Genomic DNA, 24,983 nt, shown 5'->3' with positions numbered 1-24,983 from the left:
GAGACATCCCTCAGCATTTGTTTTTACCTCTACCTGGCTCAAAGCACAATTAGAATCGTACCAGGCAGAGCTGAAGCGTGGGTCCCGTAACTCAGTCCTTCTGGACACCCGGTTTGTTTTCAGTTTCTTAGGAGCGTTCACAAGACTGTCCATTCATTCTGTTTGCTTTTGTGTATCGTGGCATTTTCACTAAATGACTAGAATTTTATACAAGAACTCTTTCGTCTCCTCCCGCAGTCGGGTGTGAGCAGGGGTTGAGAGACATGCCTCACCCCTAACCCTATAGGCGGTTAGAGAGACAAAGGCGTACCTCGTGGGTGTATTGTTAATGGGGCATGATAAGGGTTCGGTTTATGAAAGACCCACCCTAAAAAGTAGGGTTTAGAGATGATCAATTATGACGGCGGTCCAAACCTTCATTACCCTTCCCCACTCCAGGGGTGGGGTATATTTCATAAATCATATTTTGGGGCGGGGCTTAAGGTCATCAGTCATATTTGGGGGCGGGGCTTAAAGTCATCAATCATCCGTTTGATAGTATCTATCTGTATAACTATTCATGCCAGTTGGTGTGAGGGAATGTAAAAACTCTTGTGGGTACATTAGTTGATCATTAGGATCATCACTGACTACTGTATCTACACTCTTGAAGGTCACTTTTTCACCATGTATAAGATCAAGAACTTTGCTGTTAATATGTAGAGAATCATCGTTTGTGACGCTCAGTATTGCTCTTGCAGCAAGTTCTTGGGGAGTCAGTCGAGAAATTAATATCAATGTAAAGTTGAGCAACTGGGTCTTGTTGTTGTGGTAAACAGTGAGAAGGTAGTTCTGCCGTGTCTCCAGTTTTACCTTCCCCAACTTGAAGAAGCCATGGAACAAATTGAGTTTCACTTTTGAGAGCTCTCATATTTTTTGTGAGTTTTAGGACTTTCATTTCGTTCCACAGCCTGTGTTTGTTGATGGAAGAGACAACGGTGAGGGCTCGAGAACCGCGGAAGATAACAGGCAGTATTTGGCGGAAATCTCCACCGAGAAGAATGGTTTTATTACCGAAAGGTGTATTTTCCTGTGTGAGATCTCGCAGTAGTCTGTCAACAGATTGAAAAACATAATGTGTCATTGGTGCTTCATCCCAGATGATGATTTTCGCTTCAAGTATATTATTGGCATCCTTGGTTTTTGGCTTCACATTGCAGGTTGATGTTGGTGTGATTTGTAGAGGTATTTTGAACACGGAATGTGCAGTACGGCCACCAGGTAGCAAAGTTGCTCCGATTCCAGTTGAAGCAACCGCTATTGCCATGTCTCCTCTACCTCTACCAGAATGAATGAGGGTTTTGTATATAAAGGTCTTTCAATGGCCCCGCAGGAACAGGCAAGAAACATTTCTTGGAATGAACAGGTGGATTGTATATTGCCCGAAGTACTGTTTGTACGACTGTCAGCTGATCATCGTTGAGTTGTTGTGTGTAATCTGCAGCTACTTTTTGTTCATGGAGAATGTCAACACAGGTTGGATAATGAGGTGGGATGAATTTGGTGACTGGGAGAGGAATAGGCAGTTGCCGGATCCTGGAATAGAGTGACATTGTACAAAAACCAGTCAACAGAGAAGATACTGTCATTCATTTTATAACAAAGACTTAGGAAACAACCGTCGCAGTATAACGAAAATACGAAGGAGCAAAACCAATAGCAAGGAGTGAAACCAATGCCAATGGTCAACAGAGTACCTTTCTGTAGCAGGCTACGGAAAAGACTCCCAGGCACACACATGGCTGAAGTGAAAGGTCATGCGGTCAGGCTAGATATAGGGTGGTGACGTGACACCAATGGCGTCATGAGAGAGGAGCAGGGAACGCGATAGTCCAAAGGAGGAATAGGAATTGACAAAAGCGGCGTAGGGGTGTATGGGAAGCCTCAGGCAGCATGGAGAAGGGTTTGGAAGAGCAGGAATAGGAATCGAGAAATGCTGTGTTGGCTACGTGTGGGCGGGACCAGTTTTGAAGAGGTGCCACAGGCAGCGTGGGGAAGGGTTTGGAAGAGGACGAATAGCAATCGAGAAGTTGGCTGCATGTGGGTGGGACCGCTTTTGAACAGGAAGCAGGACGAACCAGAAGAGAAATATATATAAGAGATAAATGACTAGCCGGCCCCTGTGGCTCCACCCATGTAGTAGTGAAACAAGACAGTGAGGAGTTCCCTGCCCTGTTCTCTACTCCTGACGTCACGCTTCCTCAGCCCGCTGCATCTCTTTCAGATTCACACAAATAAATCGGTACCGCAAGCGAACTGTGATGAGAGAAGTCGCAAAATCAACCAAAATGTTCAAGCAAATTCTAGAAAAAAGCCCGATATAAATACGTTAAGTAGTTCTCGTGAAAAGCGGACAGACACACAGACATTGGATTTTATACATAGAGAGAGATTTAGATAGGAATATAGTAACAAGCTGGTTAATTTTGTAGATACCAAGCTTGGTGGTTTGGCACATGATCTGGAATCCTGTGTGTGGTATCATGGATTTTAAAATTAATATTTTTATTTTTTGCCCACAAACAAACAATTTTGCAAGGACAGTTAACATCAAAAGCATCCTGTTTTCCTGAATTGTATCACCTTAAAACATCTGTCTCGATGGTTTTACTTCAAGCTGTTGATTATCACTTGGAAACAGAACTTTCACAGCCTGCCAATAAAAGGTGTGTAATAGCCCAGATCACTAAGCTGTATCATGTGCCCCATAACACACATCAGTAAGGCATGAAATTTTAATATAAATTTTACTTGTCAAAAAGGATGGGGGAGAAGAGACAGCGTCAAGAGGGGGCAAAAGAGATGCAACCGTTTTCATCTTATCATCAGCTATAGCATCCCATGAACAACATCAATTGCTAGATCAAAAGCCACCCCAAGGACAGGATGTTGGCATGGACAGAGAGGTCAGGTGCAGAATTGGAAAGGTGGTGGCAGTCTTCCAATGAATGTGCAAGATTTGGTCAACAACATCAATCAACCAGGCAGTAAAACTGCACCTCTACTGCAGCATCGAGTTCTAAACTGCCATATACACCAGCAAGTTTTGGAGAAAGATGGGGGCATAGCCCAGAAGCTCAATGTCTTCTATCAGCAGTGCATACAATGGATCTTGGGTATCACCTACCACGCTCAAATCACATATGTGGAATTGCTGCAGCGAAGTGGTTTACAAAAACTTTAAGACGTCGTTCACCGAATCACAGCTGGGGGGAATGCTACACAGACATGAACAGAAAGTGCACACTACATGCAGACAGACAATGGCTGGGTGAAGGATTTGACCCCAAGACTTGTAATGTGAGTGAGCAGAAAGTTTACCGAGTAGGCCAACATGCTAGAAGCCTCTCACCCTTCTCCCAATTTCTTACTTAAACTAATCAAAAAAGGAGAATACGGGTCTATAAAAGAAGTCTTCATACATGTGAACACAATCCAAATTATTCAGCTTTCTTTGTACAATGAAGTAAAACTGATTCAAAGGTGATCCATGCAAGTAGAAACTTTTTTGGAGGTAAGCAAACTTGCCTCTCTTGTTACATTGCCAGTATATTGCAATAAATACCTGAAAGCTACAAGAACAATCAGAAAACAGGCATTTATTATTTTTACAACTTATAATCTTTTAAGGTGCAAAGGTAAAAATAAATAAATGTAAACTTACAACAAAAGTATTTCAAGCTTATAATTCACATGAATATATAGTAGTAGTATTACTGTTGTTAGGTGTGCAAAGTACAGAGAAATTCTTACTTGTATGTTCAATGAATATGCAACACATCAACACTCACACGAGCTATGAAAAACAAGAATGCAGTAAAATATAAGTTTATAATATTTAATAGAAAATACAAAAAATGTACATTAATATGTAAGCATCTCTCACTCATAATGTCCCCCTTCACTGAACAGATACCATAGCACTATATAGTTATAACATCTATATAATCACGATGTATGCCAAGAACACAGCTTGTGCTCCACTTACTTAGAAACAGATTTATTTAAATGTCCACCATTGGATAAATATGAATTTAATCCTGAGGATGTGGCTCAAAATAATGTACTTATTTGCAAATGAGTAGTTTTCAAAAAATTGTCTAAAAATACCCACAACTGCCACGCTTCATTATCGATATTGCCTCAAAGAAATGGAGGACATGAGAGTTTGGGAAATATGAAAAATGAGCGATGCATTGTTATACAGTTTTCTTTTCCTATAACATTTCATTTCCATGTATTTTGTCTGGAGACTTGAAAACAAAAATTAGAGACAAGGATTTAAAAAAGAAAATAAAACCAAATAAAACACAAACACACACAATTATGCATTAGCGCCACTCTCCAATTTACAGTGATCAGTAGCTGAATGCAAATGTCGTCTGAAGCGGCATTGGTGTATCAAGCTGGAAGAGGTGGAAGAAACAGACAGCAATGTCATTACAAAGAAAGAAAGGACATGTTTGGTAAAGAAAAAAAAAAAAGGCAAATTTGGAACAGAAAAAAAGAACTCACACAAGTCAGAATTATTTGGCAGTCCAGCTACTCACAGAAGCACTAGCCTTCTCAACCTAGTCAAGCCTGTCGCATTATACTGTAATATAATCCAGATATTGGTAAGTAATCATGAATGGCTAAAATTGAAGAAAAAAAAAAAAAAAAAGCGCTTTGTTTTTAAAAAAACTCCTTATGTATTATTAAAAAGCCATGATTAATATATCAAATAAATACATTTGTACTTTGTTTTTCCTTCCATTTTTATATTACACAGCACTAAAGAGCAAAAACACGATGCTCGTCAAAGGAAGAACTCCCAGAGTTTAATAGGACAAATTTCATCTGGATCTGGTCCTGCAATGCGTCATTCTGCCTGTAAACGTATTTTGCGTCGTCCATATCTTCAGCAGCCATCAGCTCCTGGTAAGATGCTACACACAAGTCGTGCTCCTCTAGTGCATGCGGGTAAGAGCGCTTCTCAATTCGAACAGATCTTCTCACAGGGGTCAGAAATTTCAGCTCCTGTCCTCTGAAATGGACTGGTGTCTTGTGGCACTTCTCTGCACCACTGAAAATTAAATGAACAAGATTACATTGCAATGATCAGAGGTTTATAAATTGAAGTTATTAAAAATAAAAAGTGCCAGAAATACAAAATATGCTTAAATAAAATTATATACATTCAATATCTAACTCCTATTTTTTCCTCTATTACAGGAAAAAGAGTTTGTTTTGGGTCCAGCTAAGAAATATCTGGAAGACTCAGAGTGAAGCAGTTATATCACCTAATGAAGTGGTTTAGTTACAACAGCTTGTAGATCACCTTGCTCAATTAGCATTAATGCCAAGCTAACTTGTCTGCTGTATGACCAAACTGCAAATGTTGCTATGCTCTAAAGGACGAGCTGTCGAAATTCTTCACCAAGACAGCAGTGTAGAAGTACCTGAATGGTCAGAACAATGCAGAGAAACTGATTAGTGATTATTGCTTTAAATCAGTTTGGAAGGGTGTAAAGCGGGTAATGATGTGTTATATTTAAACATCTGATCATGAGGAAAGAACACAATGTGAATCCCACTCCACTCCACCGACTACTGCAGTCTTGTACACACTGTATACATTTTATATTCCACAATAATGCAGAGTGTACAGGTTTTCATGACAGTTGCATTAAATCATAACACAGTCCCTGCCCTTCACTGAGCCAAGCTTCCATTATTAAAAGGGAAGTTCAGACTTTAAGTGACGCAAAGTGTCTCATTCATGCATTTACCAGGCCCTGTTTCAATGCTCAAAAGCCTTTTTATGTCTGTTGTTTTGATTTTTAATTCTTTGCATTTTTCCTTCAAAAATGCTTACTTTCAGAGTCTCCTTCTTACTCAGAGGAAACAGACACACAGTATAACTTTTTTTTTTTTTACTTTTATTTTCTCATGTTACAAAACATTCTGAAACTTAATCCAGTTTAAGGCAGTAAGGTCATGAGGCAAATCTTGGGAGAAAACGGCAGAAACCTTCTCCGGATAGGCCGGGTGAAGATTCACTGCAGGCTTCTTTTAGGCACAAACCTACACAGTAGCCAGATAACCCAATATGTACATCTTTGGGACTGGGGCAGATAACTAGAGTATATGGAGAAAAATAGATGCAGATAAAGGGAGAATATGTAAACTTCTTACAAACACTAACAAAGAAAATAGGATTCTGGCTTCAGGAGATACAGCGCTAATCACTGTAATAATGAAAAAAGGTATTATATATATGAAAAATGTCTACCGACTCCACTGATGATCTCACTCCATATGAATATTTTCTAATCTATATGGTTTCTTGATCATTTATCAGACAAAAATTAAATTTAATTATTGCTGGTAATGTGTTTTTTTTTTATTTTTTATATTTCATGTAGTAGTGGTAATGTCCTGAGTACAATGAAATACTAGTTGGTCTGACCAGCACACAACATATACAAATAATAAAGTACAACAAATAAAGAAAATAAATGTTAAAAAGTTACAATATTTCATTCATCAGTTGTCAAAATGCTAACAATTTTTTAGCCTGCTTTTGATTCATAAATGCATTTTAATACTACACATACATTTAACTTAAATTAGCAATAGAGCTTGAACCCAAAAATACATTGACAATAATTGTATAAGACGGGTTTTATTTTGAAATGAGCTCAATTAGGATGCTGTACTTAGATTTGTGTCTGTTAGTAATCTTGTTAGTTCTGTAAGTACTACAATAAACTTTAACCTTCTTTGATATCCTCTGTTGTCAGTTATGTTATTGAATGTTGATGCTGCAATAGTATTATTTGTCTCTGAAATATGATACCCAGGGTATAACACTGATCACTGGCCAAATTATCCCATCTAAATTGGTTCCCAAGTTCAGCAACCCCCTTTCTAATCGGATTTTACACTTTCTGACCAACAGATCTCAGGCTGTTAGGTTAGACAACGGCATCTCCTCTATCCTTATCTTGATGAATACTGGTGTCCAACAGGACTGCCTGCTATGTCCCCCTACTCTACTGTTTTATGTACTTCTAATGCCATTATCAGGTTGCCAGATTACACCGCAGTGGTAGGTCTTATTAGGGATAATAATGAGTCAACTTACAGAGAGGAGGTTTAAGCTTTGCTGACATGACGCACTAATAATAATAACAACTTCACTCTCAACATTATGAAGACCAAGGAGCTTATTGTTGACTACACAAAGTTCAAAGGCTGCAGTCACACTAGCATTTACATCTGTGAGACAGAAGCGGAGTGTGTGTCCAGTGTATAAGTTTCTGGGTGACCACATTGTTGAGGATCTTCTTTGACTTCTAATACCTCCATAATGTTAAGGTACACACAATGATGGGGATTACTGGGAGAAGTCAAAGGGGCCAGGTGATGATGAAGATGTGTAACAGCAAAGTCAAGACAGACAGAAAGTCAGAAACAGGAGAACAACTGGTAACCAAGAACAAAAAAGCAAGACGTGAAATGTGAAAGTTAAAACTGAAAGCAAAGTCAAAATCAAAACTAGTGTTAGGTTTAATCCTGATACTACTACTAATAATAATAATAAAAAAAATAATAAACGGCCACAGAGACCAAAATATGCATGAAAAACATGTTAGTATTGCACATTTAAGTTACAGTGGTGTTTCTACATTCTGAGGTAAGTCCATCTGTCTCCTCAGATTTTGGTCAACTTCTACAACTGTGGCATTGACAGTATTCTGACTGCTTATATTATGGTATGGTACAGTAGCTGTACTTTCAATGACCAGAAGGCTCATCAACAGGTGGTGAAAACTGCCCAGAACATCACTAGCACAATGCTTCCAGCCATTGAAGACCTATAATACAAGGGGTGTCTTTTTTGCTGTATATGGTAGATATTTTCATAACCACGCCTCATCAGTATTTATACTTTTTGTTCAGTAAATATAAATATTTCACATTCATACATACTCATATTTATCTGTTTAATATGCACGCTGGACTGATACAGAATTATGCTTCATTGCTAAGGTACTTGCACTGTATGCAGTGACAATAAAGATGAATCTAATTTGATCTTAAAAAAAAAAAAAATAGCAGGGGTCCATAACTCAAATCCTGGAGGGCCGCAGTGGCTGCAGGTTTTCATTGTAACCGTTTTCTTAATTAGTGACCCGTTTTTGCTGCTAACTTTTTAAAATTAATTTTAATGGACTTGCTCTTGGAGACTCAGACCCCTTAATTGTTTCTTTTTTCCTTAATTAGCTGCCAAACAATAATAAAAGATACGAAATGAGCCAAAACATGAGCAACAAACTGTGTCAATCATACAATATCTGAAAATAAAGAAAGATGAAGGTCTCAGGAATGTTTGGTCTGCTCAGGTGCCCAAAACATTTTATCAGTGCTCTTAGAAAAGACAAAAATATATTTCAGAAATGTCTGCTATTGCACAATGAGAGCAGCAACAAGCCATGGAATTAAAGAACGGGTTTAATTAACAACAAGAATAAGAGCCTAATTAAGCAACTGGTTGGCGTTTGAAGCCCTGACTTAAGTTGGTCATCTGTTGTGTTCTCACTCACTTCAAATTTTATTTCTGTTTGGGGCCACTTAAGAAAAGAAATGAAGCAATTCAGAGGAACAATGAAGACATTCAGTGGAACAAATCTTAAAAAACAAGTCAATTTAAATGAAATTAAATGAAGTTAATTAGCAGCAAAAACAGGTCACTAATTAAGGGTTAGAATGAAAATCTGCAGCCACTGTGGTCCTCCAGGACCGGAGTTGGGGACCCCTGGATTAGAGAATATTTAAGCAAATATCCTTTATGACTACTCAGTACAGTGTTACCTTTTTTATATATTGTAAGTTTTGTAGCAAATATTTACTTTTCCCGGGTCCTCCCTGCGTGGAGTTTGCATGTTCTCCCCGTGTCTGTATGGGTTTTCTCCCACAGTCCAAAGACATGCAGGTTAGGTGGATTGGCGATTCTAAATTGGCCCTAGTGTGTGCTTGGTGTGTTTGTGTGTGTGTGTGCTGCGGTGGGTTGGCACCCTGCCCGGGATTGGTTCCTCCATTGTGCCCTGTGTTGGCTGGGATTGGTTCCAGCAGACCCCCGTTATCCTGTGTTCGGATTCAGCGGGTTGGAAAATGGATGGATGGATGGATAGAAAAAAGATTAGATATACAGTTGCCCTAATTTGCTCAATTCTTTAACTCTCTGAATGGAGTCAGAAAATGCCCATATAGAAACCTGTCCAAGGAGCCTTGTTTCTTCCTCCTCTTTAGAATGTTTCTGAAATGAGTTAGGCAAGTGTCATTAAATAGCGCCGCAGCACGACCAGTTGCAACTTTTTCAGGGTGTTTCTTTTCAATAAAGTCTGAAACGTTTTCCCACATTGCCAACATTTCCTTTATCTCACTTTATGACACAACCTTCTCTGCCTTTGCGATACCAAACTCCTGCAGAACCTTCGTATGTTGCTGCGTCTGTAGTTCTGTCAACTCCTCCGTCGTCAGTTCCTTGGAATGTGCGGCGATAAGCTCTTTGATGGCTCGTATCTTGAATTTTGGCTCATAACTCAAGGCAAAAAATCAACCAAGTGACGGCTTGTATCTCAAAAAACTCATATGTTGGGGCACTCGTATCTTAAGGTACCACTGTATATGTAAAAACATTATTTGGAACTATTCCAAATCATGTAAATCAAAAAAATGTACATGTTAATATTGTATGTATATTATGATCTGTGATTTGCACTGTAATGAATAAGGATCTTTGTCTTTCCTTATTAAAACCAGTCAAACAGGGTAATGTGCATAACTGATATGCATACATTCATTACAATCATGCAAGTTGTATGTAAAAAGTCTGACTAATTTGGGTATTGGGAAGTTTATATGTAAAGAATTTACCCTGCCCAGGCCAAATGAAATGACAGATGTGCATTTCTAAATATTCTGAAACATGAATAATTCTCACCAGGAAAATGTCATTGAACTTTGGTACTTAAGACCCACTCATGAGGCTTTGCACTTTTAACCAGCAATTGAAATTTCATAAAATGAGACAGACACTGAGTTTTTCATCATTGGCTCCTAAATACAGCATAAGTAAGGGAAATTGTACAATACTGATGCGCTGTGCAAGAAAGGACAAAGCCGGTTATACTTCCTTAGAAGGCTGGCTTCCTTCAACATCTGCAATAAGATGCTGCAGATGTTCTATCAAACAGTTGTGGCGAGCGCCCTCTTCTACACAGTGGTGTGCTGGGGAGGCAGCATTAAGAGGAAAGACGCCTCACGCCTGGACAAACTGGTGAGGAAGGCAGGCTCTATTGTTGGCATGGAGCTGGACAGTTTAACATCTGTGGCAGAGCGAAGGGCGCTCAGCAGGCTCCTATCAATTATGGGGAATCCACTGCATCCACTAAATAATGTCATCTCCAGACAGAAGAGCAGCTTCAGTGACAGACTGCTGTCACTGTCCTGCTCCACAGACAGATTGAGGAGATCGTTCCTCCCCCAAACTATGCGACTCTTTAATTCCACCAGGGGGGGTAAACGTTAATATTTAACATTATACATAGTTATTGTCTGTTTTTTTCACCTGTATTATTATCATTCTTTAATTTAATATTATTTATTGTATCAGTATGCTGCTGCTGAAGAATGTGAATTTCCCATTGGGATTAATAAAGTATCTATCTATCTATCTATCTATCTATTTGATTGTTTTGTTTTTGCCATATTATTAAAATACCTTTCCTTCACTTTGTCACAGTATTAACCATATTCTAATTTGAGTTACAGTGCTTCTGTATAGCTCCTAATTATAATGTTGCAGTATATGTTTCTCTATTTTAGGGTCAGAAGACTGCACCTAATCCCACAGCATTGACCGCAAGGCAGACACCATCTTTAGATAGGTGAGCTAATCTATCACAGGGCACAGTCTCCCTTACACCTACACCAATTACTAGTGCACAGTTACCAGTTAGTCTAATGTGAATATCTTTAGGGTGAGGGAGGAAAACTGGAGTATACAGAGAAAAGGCCAGGCATAATTAAAAAATTCAGAATGAACATGTTGAGTATGACTATTTGAGTTCAGTTTTGTTATAATGCCAAAGGCTGTGTTAGTATACGGCTTGACCCATAAAAATGGAATAGATAATCATCAATTGCTACTTACCTTCTAGGACAATTGGCTCATTGCATGATTGTGACCATCTTTTGTGGCAGGTTTACTTTTTAAAGACTAATGCACTAATCTTTAAACCAAACATTAGTTGGTTCAATACTTTTCACTGATCATGTGCCCTTGTGTAAAAGCTTAAATTGTAAAAATATATTAATCATTATAAACACAACATTCAGATGACATTCATTATAACTGGGTGCTATAAAAAATGAAACCTTCTTAGCTTCAATCTAAAAGTAGGCATTACCAGATAAAAAGACAAGCTGTTGTTCAACTCACCCAGCTGTGCTTGTAACTTTGTATTTGACAACAGAAGATCCATTCTTCTCAGTTCTGAGCAGGACACTGAGAGACTTTGGTGTCTTTGGCTCATACTCAGTAGCCTTACTTGAGTCGTTTTCCACTGGAACAGGTTCACTGCTGCTCAGGTGGAGAGGAGTAGTTGGCTCCTCAGGGACAGAATTTAAAGCCACTGAAATCAGAATCATCAGTTAAACATTCACTTCAGACACATTAAAGTAGCTGAGACACAATTATCAAAATATGTACTTGGTTATCTTAACTTCTTATCAGATCAGTTGGATTTCAAAATCCTTTATAGAAAAGAAAAAAGGAGCATTAGTCATAACTTAAGTAGAGAAGGTCTAGTCATCCATTCAATATTTTGAACTCAGACTTCCAATAAAATTGACATTAGGAGCCAAAACCAATTTCAGTAATGTGTGCAAGACCGGATTTAATCTTTTATGGAATGTTATTCCTTTACACCACACATGTATGCCCAGAACTCTCAGCAAGAAATAAACAAGAGAAGAGAATGCAGAGGACTACACAGAGGCCATCTTAATGACTCCTAAATGCCATTAATTCTTGTAAGTTACTGCACTCCAAGGGCTCGTTTATACTTCACCCTCAGAATGTGTACGCGCCTGCTTCATGGCTGCCACGTGATTCCAGCTTTCATTGGATGCGTCCTCTGAGCAGGTCCTCAGAAATTAAAGCCATGCATCCACGAGTTGCAGTACCAACAAAAAGTCGGGGGGGCGCAGTGTGTTAAAAGTTGGAATGTGACGTCAGAGTCTCCTACGAGATCAGTGTGCGCGCTTCGATGTTTGATGAATGGTTCTAAGTGGTGAAGCAAAATGCAGACATACAGATGCATTTGTGGTGCTTTTATATTCAAGCATTGCATATTCCCAATCGTAATGACATGATACATTTTAAAAGTCTCACATACCATCTTCTGTGTCATCTTTTTTTCTAGGGCTTCCGCCGGTACTGACAGCAGTGGCAAGCAGCAATAGATCGCCACACTGAGCACATTAAATGTATGATATTCCAACTATCTGCACCTTTAGAATCCTTAGATTTATACTTGATATCACTTTCATGATGAAAAGCAATAAAATATGTATGTTACATTTTACAGTTAACTCTGTAATTTCGTTTAAATAATGAATACTGTTAATAATTACACACATGGGGGTGACACAGTAGTGGAGCATTACCGTTGCTGTCTTGCAGGGATTCACGTCGCTGATATTCCCTGCCTGGAGTTTACATTTTTTCCTGCTGGGTTTCCACAGTGTGCTCCGGTTTCCTTCCAAAGATATGCAGATTTGGTTACACTAAAATGACGCCAGCGTGTATGTGTATGCTTGTATTCACCATGCGATGAGCTGATGTCTCGTCCAGGGATTGTTTCAGCCTTGTGCCCAATGCTAGCTGAAATGGCCAAATCCCTGGACTGATGGATTTAATCATTAAAAACATCCTTTTCAGAGATATTGCAGTAAGGTGTCGTCGGAATTTAATTGGTGTTCCAGGTAATTCACAACACAGCGAGCCGAAACTGTTCTCCCCGTGATAATATCTCGCACTGCCACCTGGTGGATTCCTAAAGATTTACGTAAAGTACGCGCGCGCAAGTATAAACAGTACAACGCTTGCGTAGCAGGAGCGTCCGCTGCAGCATGCGTCGCGTGAAGTATAAATCCGCCCTAAGAGTGATAGTCTACCCTGTACAGAATGATGAACATTTTAAATAACTTTACGTTTTTGTTGATACACAGCTTGCAGGAGTAAACTGCAAGTCTTAAGACGTCTCAGGCACTTCTAATTCTAGGTACTTATAATAGTGGACACTTTCCCTCAATGAAACTGAAAACTCATAAGTGCACTACATAAATGTCTTTATATGTCTACGTGTAATCTGCTCAGAATCACAAAAGTAGTAAGGGGCAGATAATAAATCTGTGAAATTGTGGTTTATAGCCACACCAAGTAGACTAAATTGCCAATGTGGGGCGGAATCTCTCTGTGGTTGAGCACAAAGCTGTACTTCTCAAATCATTTTTCCAGCACTGTGCTTCATCAGGATAGTCTCACAGTGCCTTACACATTTCCAAATATTTATTCATTTCCTGAAACTGTCTATTCAAAAGGGGCTAGAGGAACCATATGCCAGTTGCTTAAAGGAAAATTTAAAACTAAACCAATTCTGAAACAAGTGCAACTTCTCATAGTGCACACTCACTCAAACATGGGATAGGAAGCAGAAGCATGTGGGGAAATGTCATGCAGTTAACAACAACATTTATTTATATAGCACATTTTAATGTAAATATCTACAATGTAGCTGAAAGTGTTTTACAAGATGACAAAAGAAAATTTTAAGAAGAGAAAACAATTAAGGTAATGCAATATATAGTAAAGAATAAATAACAAAATAAGGTAAGGTCTGATGGCAGGGAGGACAGAGGAAAAAAAATCTGCAAGGGTTCCAAGGCCAAAAGACTGCCCAGCCACCACTGGGTATTCTACTAAACTATTAAAGAAAAAACACATTATATAATGAAATATATATTAAAATATTTTACAATTTTTTAAATGGTGGCAATCCAACATTAGGTGAAGTCAACTGATAATGGAGGAGAATAAACAAATTTACATTACATTATGAGGTTAAAATTCCTGGGTTCTGGACATCTTTGGTGGCTGCATATTTCTGCTAAATTGTTAATGAGAAGCAATCGCACACACACGTGTGAAACTCTTAACAAAACAGTGACATCAAATAAGATACATTTTGGAAACTGCAAGTCATTTTGAATTCCTTAGTAGAAGTAAAATCTGCACTATTGTTCAGTATTAACAGCAGGCCATACACCATAGCCACCAGTCTAGGTAAATGAGAAATTTTGGCAACAGTCTACATTTTTTGAAAGAATATCTGAGATACTTACGTCACTCTGGGAACAGGCTTTTCTACAACTGGTTTATACCATTCATCTATCTATCCATCTTTCTAAACCACTTATCAAGATCAGGGTCATGTGTCAGGATTAGCCTATACCAGGGGTGGGCAAAGTCAGTCCTGGAGGGCTGTAGGTTTTTGTTCCAACCCAGTTGCTTAATTAGAAAACAATCCTTGCCAATAATTACATTTCATGGCTTGTTAGTGCTTTAACTCTGCTATGTCAAGTCATTCTCATATCCTAGATTTTTTTTTTTCCATTCTGAGGATATCATCCAAATACTTAGAAGTGTAAAACGGTTGGGTAATTCTCAATCCTTCACTTTTTTCTCTTCTCTTTCCTTCCAAGTATTTAATTAAACCAAATAGTGCACGATAAATACACATAGGTGTAAAGGGTAACAAGCAAAATGGATAACTGCTGGTTTCTTTTGTCATTTGCATCTTATTGCTAATAAGGAGCAATTAAAAAGCAGAGAATGCAGCTGTTTAAGACTTAAATAAGCAATAAGGGTTCAAAATCTTAATGAGGGAGATAACTAAAATGAAGCAGAAGATGTTTCTAGAGCAATAAGTGCTTCTTATTAAGCAATTGGGTTGGAACAAAAACCTGCAGCCACTGCGGCCCTCCAGAAATGACTCTGCCCACCCCTGGCCTATACCAGCAAATTATAGGGCACAAGGTAATCCCTGGACAAGGCGCCAGTCTTTTACAGTGTGAACACACAGACGCCGACACACTAGGGCTAATTTAACAATGCCAATTCACCTAGCCTGCATGTCTTTGGACTGTGAGAAGAAGCCAGATCATATGAAGGAAACCCACATGGACAACATGCAAACTCCACACAGAAAAAATCCAGGATGGAAAAGATGAGAGGCATTGCACCTACATGCCTCTCCTGGTTTATATCAATTAGGTAAATGTTTGAACTGCTAATAAATCAACAGAATCTAATCATTTGAGCATGGGAAAGGCACTATATAAATAAAATGTATTATTATTATTAGCGTTCTAAAAACCAAACTGAAGATTTAGTGGCATACAGTGCCCTTTCTTTGCACTTTCCACAAGGCAGCTAATGATTTTTGAAAGGCACTGGTTATGCTTACTGATCACATTGTATTTGCACTGTAAAATGTTTGGAGAGAAACCCAAAGATAATTTCTGTGAATAACTGCAAATGAAAGACTTGACAATTAACTGCTTCATGAGTCAACAAATACATTGTCTAATATTTAATACAGATCCTGGTGAAGGTTCATCTTATTTAGGCCAAATGGATAGCCAGCCCCTTCCTGGGCAATTTAAAAAATAACAAATTAGAGAAATGTTCATAATTATGGTGGTACAGGATGTGACACTGTAGTCTGTCACCAGCTTTACCACAGTCTCACAACCACTGGCCAAACAGGAGCATGGCAAACTGTAGTCTCTATGTGTGTGTCAGCTTTCAATATGTATATAAATATGCTCAAATCAGCAATGCAAAAAAGCACACACATTTCCAGCTTCACAATGCTTTCAGCATGGAAACCTGCAAGGGTCCATACTTAAACATATACCAGAAGTTCTGTCCCTTTTCTCAAAAAAAAAAATAAAAAAAAATAAAAATATATATAGGTGCTGGTCATAAAATTAGAATATCATGACAAAGTTGATTTATTTCAGCAATTCCATTCAAAAAGTGAAACTTGTATATTAGATTCATTCATTACACACAGACTGATGTTTAATCAAATGTTTAATTCTTTTAATTTTGATGATTATAACTGACAACTAATGAAAGTCCCAAATTCAGTATCTCGGAAAATTAGAATATTGTGAAAAGGTTCAATATTGAAGACACCTGGTGCCACACTCTAATCAGCTAATTAACTCAAAACACCTGCAAAAGCCTTTAAATGGTCTCTCAGTCTAGTTCTGTAGGCTACACAATCAGGGGGAAGACTGCTGACTTGACAGTTGTCCAAAAGACGACCATTGACACCTTGCACAAGGAGGGCAAGACACAAAAGGTCATTGCTAAATAGGCTGGCTGTTCACAGAGCTCTGTGTCCAAGCACATTAATAGAGAGGTGAAGGGAAGGACAAGATGTGGTAGAAAAAAGTGTACAAGCAATAGGGATAACCGCACCCTGGAGAGGATTGTGAAACAAAACCCATTCAAAAATGTGGGGGAGATTCACAAAGAGTGGACTGCAGCTGGAGTCAGTGCTTCAAGAACCACCACGCACAGACATATGCAAGACATGGGTTTCAGCTGTCGCATTCCTTGTGTCAAGCCACTCTTGAACAAGAGACAGCGTCAGAAGCGTCTCGCCTTTGGACTGCTGCTGAGTGGTCCAAAGTTATGTTCTCTGATGAAAGTAAATTTGGCATTTCCTTTGGAAATCAAAGTCCCAGAGTCTGGAGGAAGAGAGGAGAGGCACAGAATCCACGTTGCGTGAGGTCCAGTGTAAAGTTTCCACAGTCAGTGATGGTTTGGGGTGCCATGTCATCTGCTGGTGTTGGTCCATTGTGTTTTCTGAGGTCCAAGGTCAACGCCGCCGTCTACCAGAAAGTTTTAGAGCACTTCATGCTTCTTGCTGCTGACGAACTTTATGGAGATGCAGATTTCATTTTCCAACAGGACCTGGCACCTGCACACAGTGCCAAAGCTACCAGTACCTGGTTTAAGGACCATGGTATCCCTGTTCTTGATTGGCCAGCAAACTCACCTGACCTTAACCCCATAAAAAATCTATGGGGTATTGTGAAGAGGAAGATGCAATACGCCAGACCCAACAATTCAGAAGAGCTGAAGGCCACTATCAGAGCAACATGGGCTCTCATAACACCTGAGCAGTGCCACAGACTGATCGACTCCATGCCACGCTGCATTGCTGCAGTAATCCAGGCCAAAGGAGCCCCAACTAAATATTGAGTGCTGTACATGCTCATACTTTTCATGTTCATACCTTTCAGTTGGCCAACATTTCTAAAAATCCTTTTTTTTTTTTTTTAATTGGTCTTAATTGATATTCTAATTTTCTGAGATACTGAATTTGGGACTTTCATTAGTTGTCCGTTATAATCATCAACATTAAAAGAAATAAACATTTGAAATACAGTAATCCCTTGCTATATCGCGCTTCGCCTTTCGCGGCTTCACTCCATCGCGGATTTTATATGTAAGCATATTTAAATATATATCGCGGATTTTTTGCTGGTTCGCGGATTTCTGCGGACAATGGATCTTTTAATTTCTGGTACATGCTTCCTCAGTTGGTTTGCCCAGTTGATTTCATACAAGGGACGCTATTGGCAGATGGCTGAGAAGCTATCCAACTTACTTTTCTCCGTCTCTGTCTTGCGCTGACTTTCTCTGATCCTGACGTAGGGGGATTGAGCAGGGGGGCTGTTCGCACACCTAGACGATACGGACGCTCGTCTAAAAATGCTGAAAGATTATCTTCACGTTGCTACCTTCTGTGCAAGCTGCTTCCTGAAGCGACATGCTGCACAGTGCTTCGCATACTTAAAAGCTCGAAGGGCACGTATTGATTTGTGCTTGTTTGATTTTCTCTGGCTCTCTCTCTCTCTCTGCTTCTGACGGAGGGGGTGTGAGCTGCCGCCTTCAACAGCTTTGTGCCGTGGTGCTTCGCATACTTAAAAGCTAAACAGCCCTATTGATTTGTTTGCTTTTTTCCTCTATCTCTCCGACATCTGCTCCTGACTTGAAGAGGAAGATATGTTTGCATTCTTTTAATTGTGAGACTGAACTGTCATCTCGGTCTTGTCATGGAGCACAGTTTAAACTTTTGAAAAAGAGACAAATGTTTGTTTGCAGTGTTTGAATAACGTTCCTGTCTCTCTACAACCACCTGTGTTTCTGCGCAAATCTGTGACCCAAGCATGACAATATAAAAATAACCATATAAACATATGGTTTCTACTTCGCGGATTTTCTTATTTCGCGGGTGGCTCTGGAACGCAACCCCCGCGATGGAGGAGGGATTACTGTACATCAGTCTGTGTGTAATGAATGAATCTAACATACAAGTTTCACTTTTTGAATGGAATTACTGAAATAAATCAACTTTGTCATGATATTCTAATTTTATGACCAGCACCTGTATATATAATAATAATAATTTGCAATTTAAAAGTACCATTTTACGTGAATACTGTCTTTGAGGTTCTGCAAGTTTTAGTGTATTTTGCTAATGCCTCTCTATCAACTTACTTCATTTTCTTCATTTCGATTTCTTTTTTCTGCCTTTGCCATAGTGCTCATTACATAAGATTGATCCATTCAAATGGCTCCTAAGGTTGACAGAGACATCTTCAAACCTATGCACCCTCTTGCCATTTTTGTACTTATTATTCTGTTTTTAATAATCAGTTTTAATGAGAAAAATGTGTGACTTTCATATATTGTTTAGGTGTTTTATCACCATAACAAAATATTTCCGGTGGTGATGAGAATTTGTTACAAATATGTATTGCTTTTGTGAAGAGATGGCACTGAAAGCTATGAATGTGAGCTACAAAGATAAAGAAACAGCTTTCAAGAGAACATTCAGGTTTACTGTCAAGACAATGTGCACTGTTGGGTGTGAGTATTTTTAACCGAAGTGTTATATTTCAAACATACTGTCAAAACTAATAAATTACAGATGGAAGCTTTATCTATCAAAAATTCTATGTCAAAATTAGTGGAAGCAGCATTTTCAACAGTGAATTTTGTATTTAAAAAAAAAAAAAAAAAAAAAAAAAGTGGAAATTGGGGAAAACCGAAGTGACAGTGTAATAAAATAAAGTGAACAATAACTTGCTTTATCAATCAGTTCTTAAGACTACACATAATTATGTTGCTGATTCTTCTTCAGGACAGATTTTACCTCCTTGTTTGACAATATGTGTCAAGCACAGATGGTATAAACCCAATCCTCTCAGTAATCTTCAATTTTTATGTGACGTTTTGCTTTAAGTGTGCAGTCAGCCAGGGTTCTATCACTTCTCCGATTGTTTTAGCAGCGGCATGACATTTATGGCCAAATACACAGATACAAAGCACTGTGAGTTTAAACTGGCATCTTTAAGTTACATAAATCTTAATAAGCTGCAGCTAGAGAACTGCTGAAGTGTCGGGCATGAAATTTAATGCCAGGGTAGGTGAGAGTTGTTCAAACAGCAGGGAAAAAACAGAGCACTAAGCTGCTTATCAGTGCAACATTTACTTTACTGATTAGAGCTTGTTAGAACTTATCACAATTTCTCTGTGTATTTCACCACAGTTGTTAAAATAAATAAATAAATGGACTTTTGTATCTAGAGCAGAAATATATCATGTAACACATGCATGATATATACTCCAACGAATAAATTTTATGGTACACAGCCAATAAATGTTGATATACTTTAACAAAATTGTTGAATAAACTGTTCATTCAAGTAGACCAACATTACTATAGAGGCATTTCATTATGGGAGCAGCTGTCGAAGGTCAAACAGTGCTCCATATGTGATACCAGTGACAAATTATTCAAAAAGGCTCTTTTAAGAAATTCAGCATACAATCCGGTTGTGTTTTAATCTCAATTATATTGCATTGTTGTACTAATTGTACAGGGTGAGCCACATTTCAATGTGGTATTCTACAAATTCATGTTTATTCTACAAAAACGCTACAAGATAAAATAACTTTCATTATGACACAAGAAAGGGTATACAAAATAGATTTTTTTCACAGTTTTAAAAATGTCTTCAAGGTGGTGGCCATCATTAGAGATACACTCTTCGAGACAATTTCTGAATGCTCGAATGACTCGTTTGGCCATTTTAAGGAGACTAGCAGTGATTTCGTGGAGAATAGCATCCTTGAGGGCAGTGTGTATACCTTCGACTTGAGATAACCCCACAAGATGAAATTGCATGGAGGAAGATCAGATGAACGTGAAGACAACCAGACATTGTTATACAGGGAGATCCGCTGCCTTGGAAACATCTCCCGCAAAATGTGCATGGATCTCCGCGCCACATGAGCTGTTGCTCCATCCTGTTGAAATCAGGCATCCACCACATCAATTTCTTCCAACTGGGGCTGCAAAATGTTCTCTAGCATTTCAATGCAACATTCTGAAGTGATGGTGACCATTGCTCCCCCCCTCCTCAAAAAAGTAAGGGCCTACAATGCCTAATTCTGCAACGGGGCACCAAACTGTAACACACTGTACAGGGATCTCTGATGAATTTCACAAGGGTCAGTTTCAGTCTAAAAGTAAAAGTTGTGCTTATTTACGTAACCATTCAAATGCCAACCAAACAGTGCCTCGTCGCTTCACATGATGATGGTACCTCGGTTTGCAGAATGTTCATGCACAACTCTCTGCTGTTCTCCCAGTCTCTCTCTGCAGGTTCCTGCACTACCATCATTTTGTATAGATGGAAATCAAGGTCCTCATGCAAAATCCTCCACAAAGACGTGTTTGAAATTCCTGTGGTTGAAGCAGGTTTGTGCACTGAACATCTAGGAGACTACAAAATTAATGCCCTTACATCTTGGATGTCTTCAAGTGTCCGAGGATGGCCTGGAGATTTTCTGTTCAATGTTGTACCAGTCTGTCTAAATTTAGCCACTCACTGAAGAATTGTTTTCCGATTTGGGATGTCACCATTAGGAGGAATGCTGAAGTGCGTTCAGAAGCACATGACATGGTGATGATGGATTTATTGTTTTTGAAGAATGCTTCGTCAGCGAAAGCACAGTGCGCACCAGACCAAGGCATGTTGCCAACTGAAAACTACAAGGGATCGCCTATCAAAGGACCCCCACCCCAACCCACTTGGCTGCCTCTACCTCACGCAATGACTTTGAGAAATGTGGTACTTCATTTTGGCTCACCCTGTATTATGTTCAAAAACCTAAAACACGGAAGTATGGGATGTACTGTACATACCAGTAATGATATTTTTATGCTAAGATTGTAATACATATGGCAACTGGTCCCTCTGGAGTCTCTCAACTTTCTGATATACATAATACAAAAGGAAGGGAATATGCCGTCCCTCTGGTATTTACCAAACAGACTTGCAGGCTGGTCTGGTGGAGAGGCTTAATCTCCAACCCTGTCACGGTCTTTCTCACTTTTTCTAATAAGCGAGTCTTAATCCCAACTTTCCAGCGAAGTTCAAGATGAATTCTGTATCCAACTGAAGGTGGCTTTAAACCCACTCTTCAGGAAATGTTCAGTCCAGTGCTAGAATCAAGGTCTACAGGGACAATGGGAAAAAAACATCCTTGGTGTCCTTATATCCTTGGTTCCTCAATTACACAAAAAGGCCAGGTCCCCTCTGCGGTGGGTTGGCACCCTGCCCAGGATTGGTTCCTGCCTTGTGCCCTGTGTTGGCTGGGATTGGCTCCAGCAGACCCCCGTGACCCTGTGTTCGGATTCAGCGGGTTGGAAAATGGATGGATGGATGGATGGCCAGGTCCCCTAGATAGCTTCTCTGCTGCCTACCAAAAATAGGACATATACAGTCTCATTAAATAAAACTGCATCTGCAGTTAAAGTGGCACCTTTAAAAGAGAGTTGTCTCAATAAAGAGAAACCAACTTACTGCAAAGGCTTTGCAAATACTCAGCACAACATTTGCATTCAATAGCCACAAGTAAAATGGAGGCAAAGCCAATCCTTTCACACAAGGAAAGCAGCCAGTCTGGAGACATTCACATACACACAACTAAAATCACTCGATGCAAATTTAAATGCTGTTCAAACAATATGCTTTTGGAGCAGCTAAGATAAAACGTACACTCTCCACACAGAAAGCAGATATATTTTACATAGTGAGTTGGCATTTTTATCATTGTGAAGAGTCAACACTACAGTACAAATTATATCATCATGCTGTCCTAAAACTGTCCTTAATATACATGCATTTCTTTGAATAGTTTAATGACATTGGAATTAACTCAAAATACTAGAGTTTCTGGACAAACTCCAAAGTATCACTTAAAACTTTGCCTGAATGCATTAGAACAGTTTGTCACATAATGGCAAACCACAGAGCGACAATGGTAGGACAAATGTGGACAAAATATTGAAAAGAGGACCTTAAAGTAAATCTCAATAGAATAAGTATTCATTTAAAGTCAGGGAAAGCAGTCAAATGCCTTTTCAAAGATGGAACATATTCTTTGGGTGGAGGTTGAATTTTGAGTGTTTAATTAAAAAGAAAACACCTGCGATGGAATATATTCTCTTAATAATTTTGGTCATTGCCTGAAATGGACTTGTCGGTCAATAAATTAAACAAGGAATGTAATTAATTTATTTCATAGTATACACTCAATCTGTGCATAACATGCTGTAATTCATAGTCTATTGTATCCATCTTTAAAGATTACAGTTATTCAAAATTGAGTCCATTCTGTGATAGAACAGTGAAAAAATACATTTAGCAGCAGTTTAGCTATGTCATGTTTTCAGATTTTTGCAAATGCCAGTATTTAGAGAGAAGATATTCATTCACCTATCAAAGCATATCAGACTTACAATTCTTTCTAATCTTTTAAAAGTATTACAGTGTAACACCATACAGCATAAGATTATGCAGCAATAATCTCTTAAGTTTATTACACTACATTTTCCAGATTGCTCTTGCTTACCTAACATACCTTTTATAACTTAATGGAAAAAAGTGATACTTGATGTTATCTAAAACAATAAAAATAAACAAAATTTGGCAGAAATTCTTCAATGTTATTATAAAAAAAGTACACAGGGTATCTCCTCCTACTTTACTTATATTTTCTCATGGCTCTTATTTATGTTAAAATATTTTATAAGAAGCCTTTGTCCAAATAGCTCTCCAGGTTAGTTATAAGAGGATATTTAAGTGTTTATTTTGATTTGATGCAACATAACATATTTTTTGAATTAAAAATTTATTGAATTTTTGATTGAATTGTTTATAAACATTGTAGTGTGATTTATAGACTGCCATGAGTCTGATTACTTTCTTGTCACATTTCTTTAACTCACAGTATCCTGTTTAGGGATATAGGAAGTCAAATCCAATCCCAGGAGAAATATGTGTGCAAGCTCATTCACAGGGCCTTTGGGATTTAGATGCAAAAGTAGAATATGTATTTGGGTTAAAGAAGCGGGTTACACATTAGATGGCAGTAAGACTTAAAATATTTCATTTGTGTGATGTGCTAATATAGAAATATAGGAATATTTAGATAACATGCAACTTCTAAAGTAAATAGCACACAACATGTACTGTTCATAGGAAAATGCTAAGGAAATCAGTATGGCAATAGCGGCCCTTCATTCACAAGCATCTCAAACAGCTTAAGAACATAAATTGCAACTTTGTAACTGCTAATGGCAGACCACTTGACATGATGCTTGCTTTATGGACTTCGAAATTGTTCAGATTGTCCGTTTTCATCAGTTTTACTTCTAATATTTGGTATATCTGGTTTCCCTATAAATACAGTAAATGAGTATAGGTTTAGATGCAACAAAGTCAGTTATTGCCTCACTGAATCTACCTTATGTTTATAGACACTAACAATCACTGAGAGGTTGGGGATTACTTTCTTACCTGATCCAGGTCTTGCAGGGAAATGGGGAAAACCCTTTCTTAATCCTTCCAGTTGTGAAAAACTGGGTTAAGTCAAAAGAAAGGTGAACGACTATAAGCCAGAAGTGTGCAGCCTATCACTGCTGAGGTTCTCCTGGGTAAGCACTACTGGGAATGAATGTGACTCAAAACTAATAAGCTAAGGATCGGTTTAAGGCATGTCTTCTTGTTTACCAATTTAAAAAAAAAAAACAAAAACAAAAAACTAGGAAGCTAGTTAAGTGCCTTTCATGAAAGAGGCAACACATATACCTATAGTGTTTAGAGCTTTCATGGTAAAACAAATACCCAGAGTAAACCTGACTCAGAGACATGATGATTGTGCCATTTGAAGATAACACAGTGTCCATGCTGGGATTTAAATCCAGTCTCCTGGATCTTTTAAGGCAGCCTTCATTAAATTTAAAAATGTATAAAACTACAGATACACATAGTTCTACAGTCTGAACTAAAACTTAAGAATATTCAGAAAAATAGGGAGAAAGCGAGATAGACAGACTGATAACAGTACACATACCTTTGTTATCTTCCTTTTTTTTCATTATCTCAAATATAACAGCTCGAAGTTCTTCAACAGGCTGAAGGAGGGGCAAAGAAATGGGTGAGAAGTAAGAGAAAGTGAGCTAGCATGTCAATAATCAACAAATAAAATGCTCTACTGTCTTGGCAGCTGTGCCTTAGTAAAGGGTGACAGCTGTACAATTTCAATAAAAATAATGAATACTTGACAAAAACACAATTCAGGATTTGAAAACCAGATTAGATGGATCAACCAATTTCTCACTCCCTGATTAAAATGCAGTACATGCAGCCCCCTTCACCACTGGTCTCTA

The 24,983-nt window shown here is 38.5% G+C and overlaps 1 protein-coding gene across 1 annotated transcript in view; it reads right to left on the bottom strand.

Annotated features, from left to right (window-relative positions):
• Positions 1 to 4,564: 4,564 nt before the first annotated feature.
• Positions 4,565 to 24,983, bottom strand: part of ckap2l (cytoskeleton associated protein 2-like) — a 65,979-nt gene continuing 45,560 nt past the window's right edge. Inside the window, exons 7-9 of the mRNA XM_028797764.2 lie at positions 24,668 to 24,728; positions 11,531 to 11,723; positions 4,565 to 5,104 (exon numbers count right to left, since the gene is read on the bottom strand). Of these exons, the coding sequence (XP_028653597.2) occupies positions 4,813 to 5,104; positions 11,531 to 11,723; positions 24,668 to 24,728 (546 nt within the window). The 3' untranslated portion in view covers positions 4,565 to 4,812. The remainder of the gene's footprint in view (positions 5,105 to 11,530; positions 11,724 to 24,667; positions 24,729 to 24,983) is intronic.

The sequence above is a fragment of the Erpetoichthys calabaricus genome, chromosome 1 (assembly GCF_900747795.2).
Source record: "Erpetoichthys calabaricus chromosome 1, fErpCal1.3, whole genome shotgun sequence".
NCBI classification, from domain to species: Eukaryota; Metazoa; Chordata; class Cladistia; order Polypteriformes; family Polypteridae; genus Erpetoichthys; species Erpetoichthys calabaricus.
This window is presented reverse-complemented; position numbering and strand designations above follow the sequence as displayed.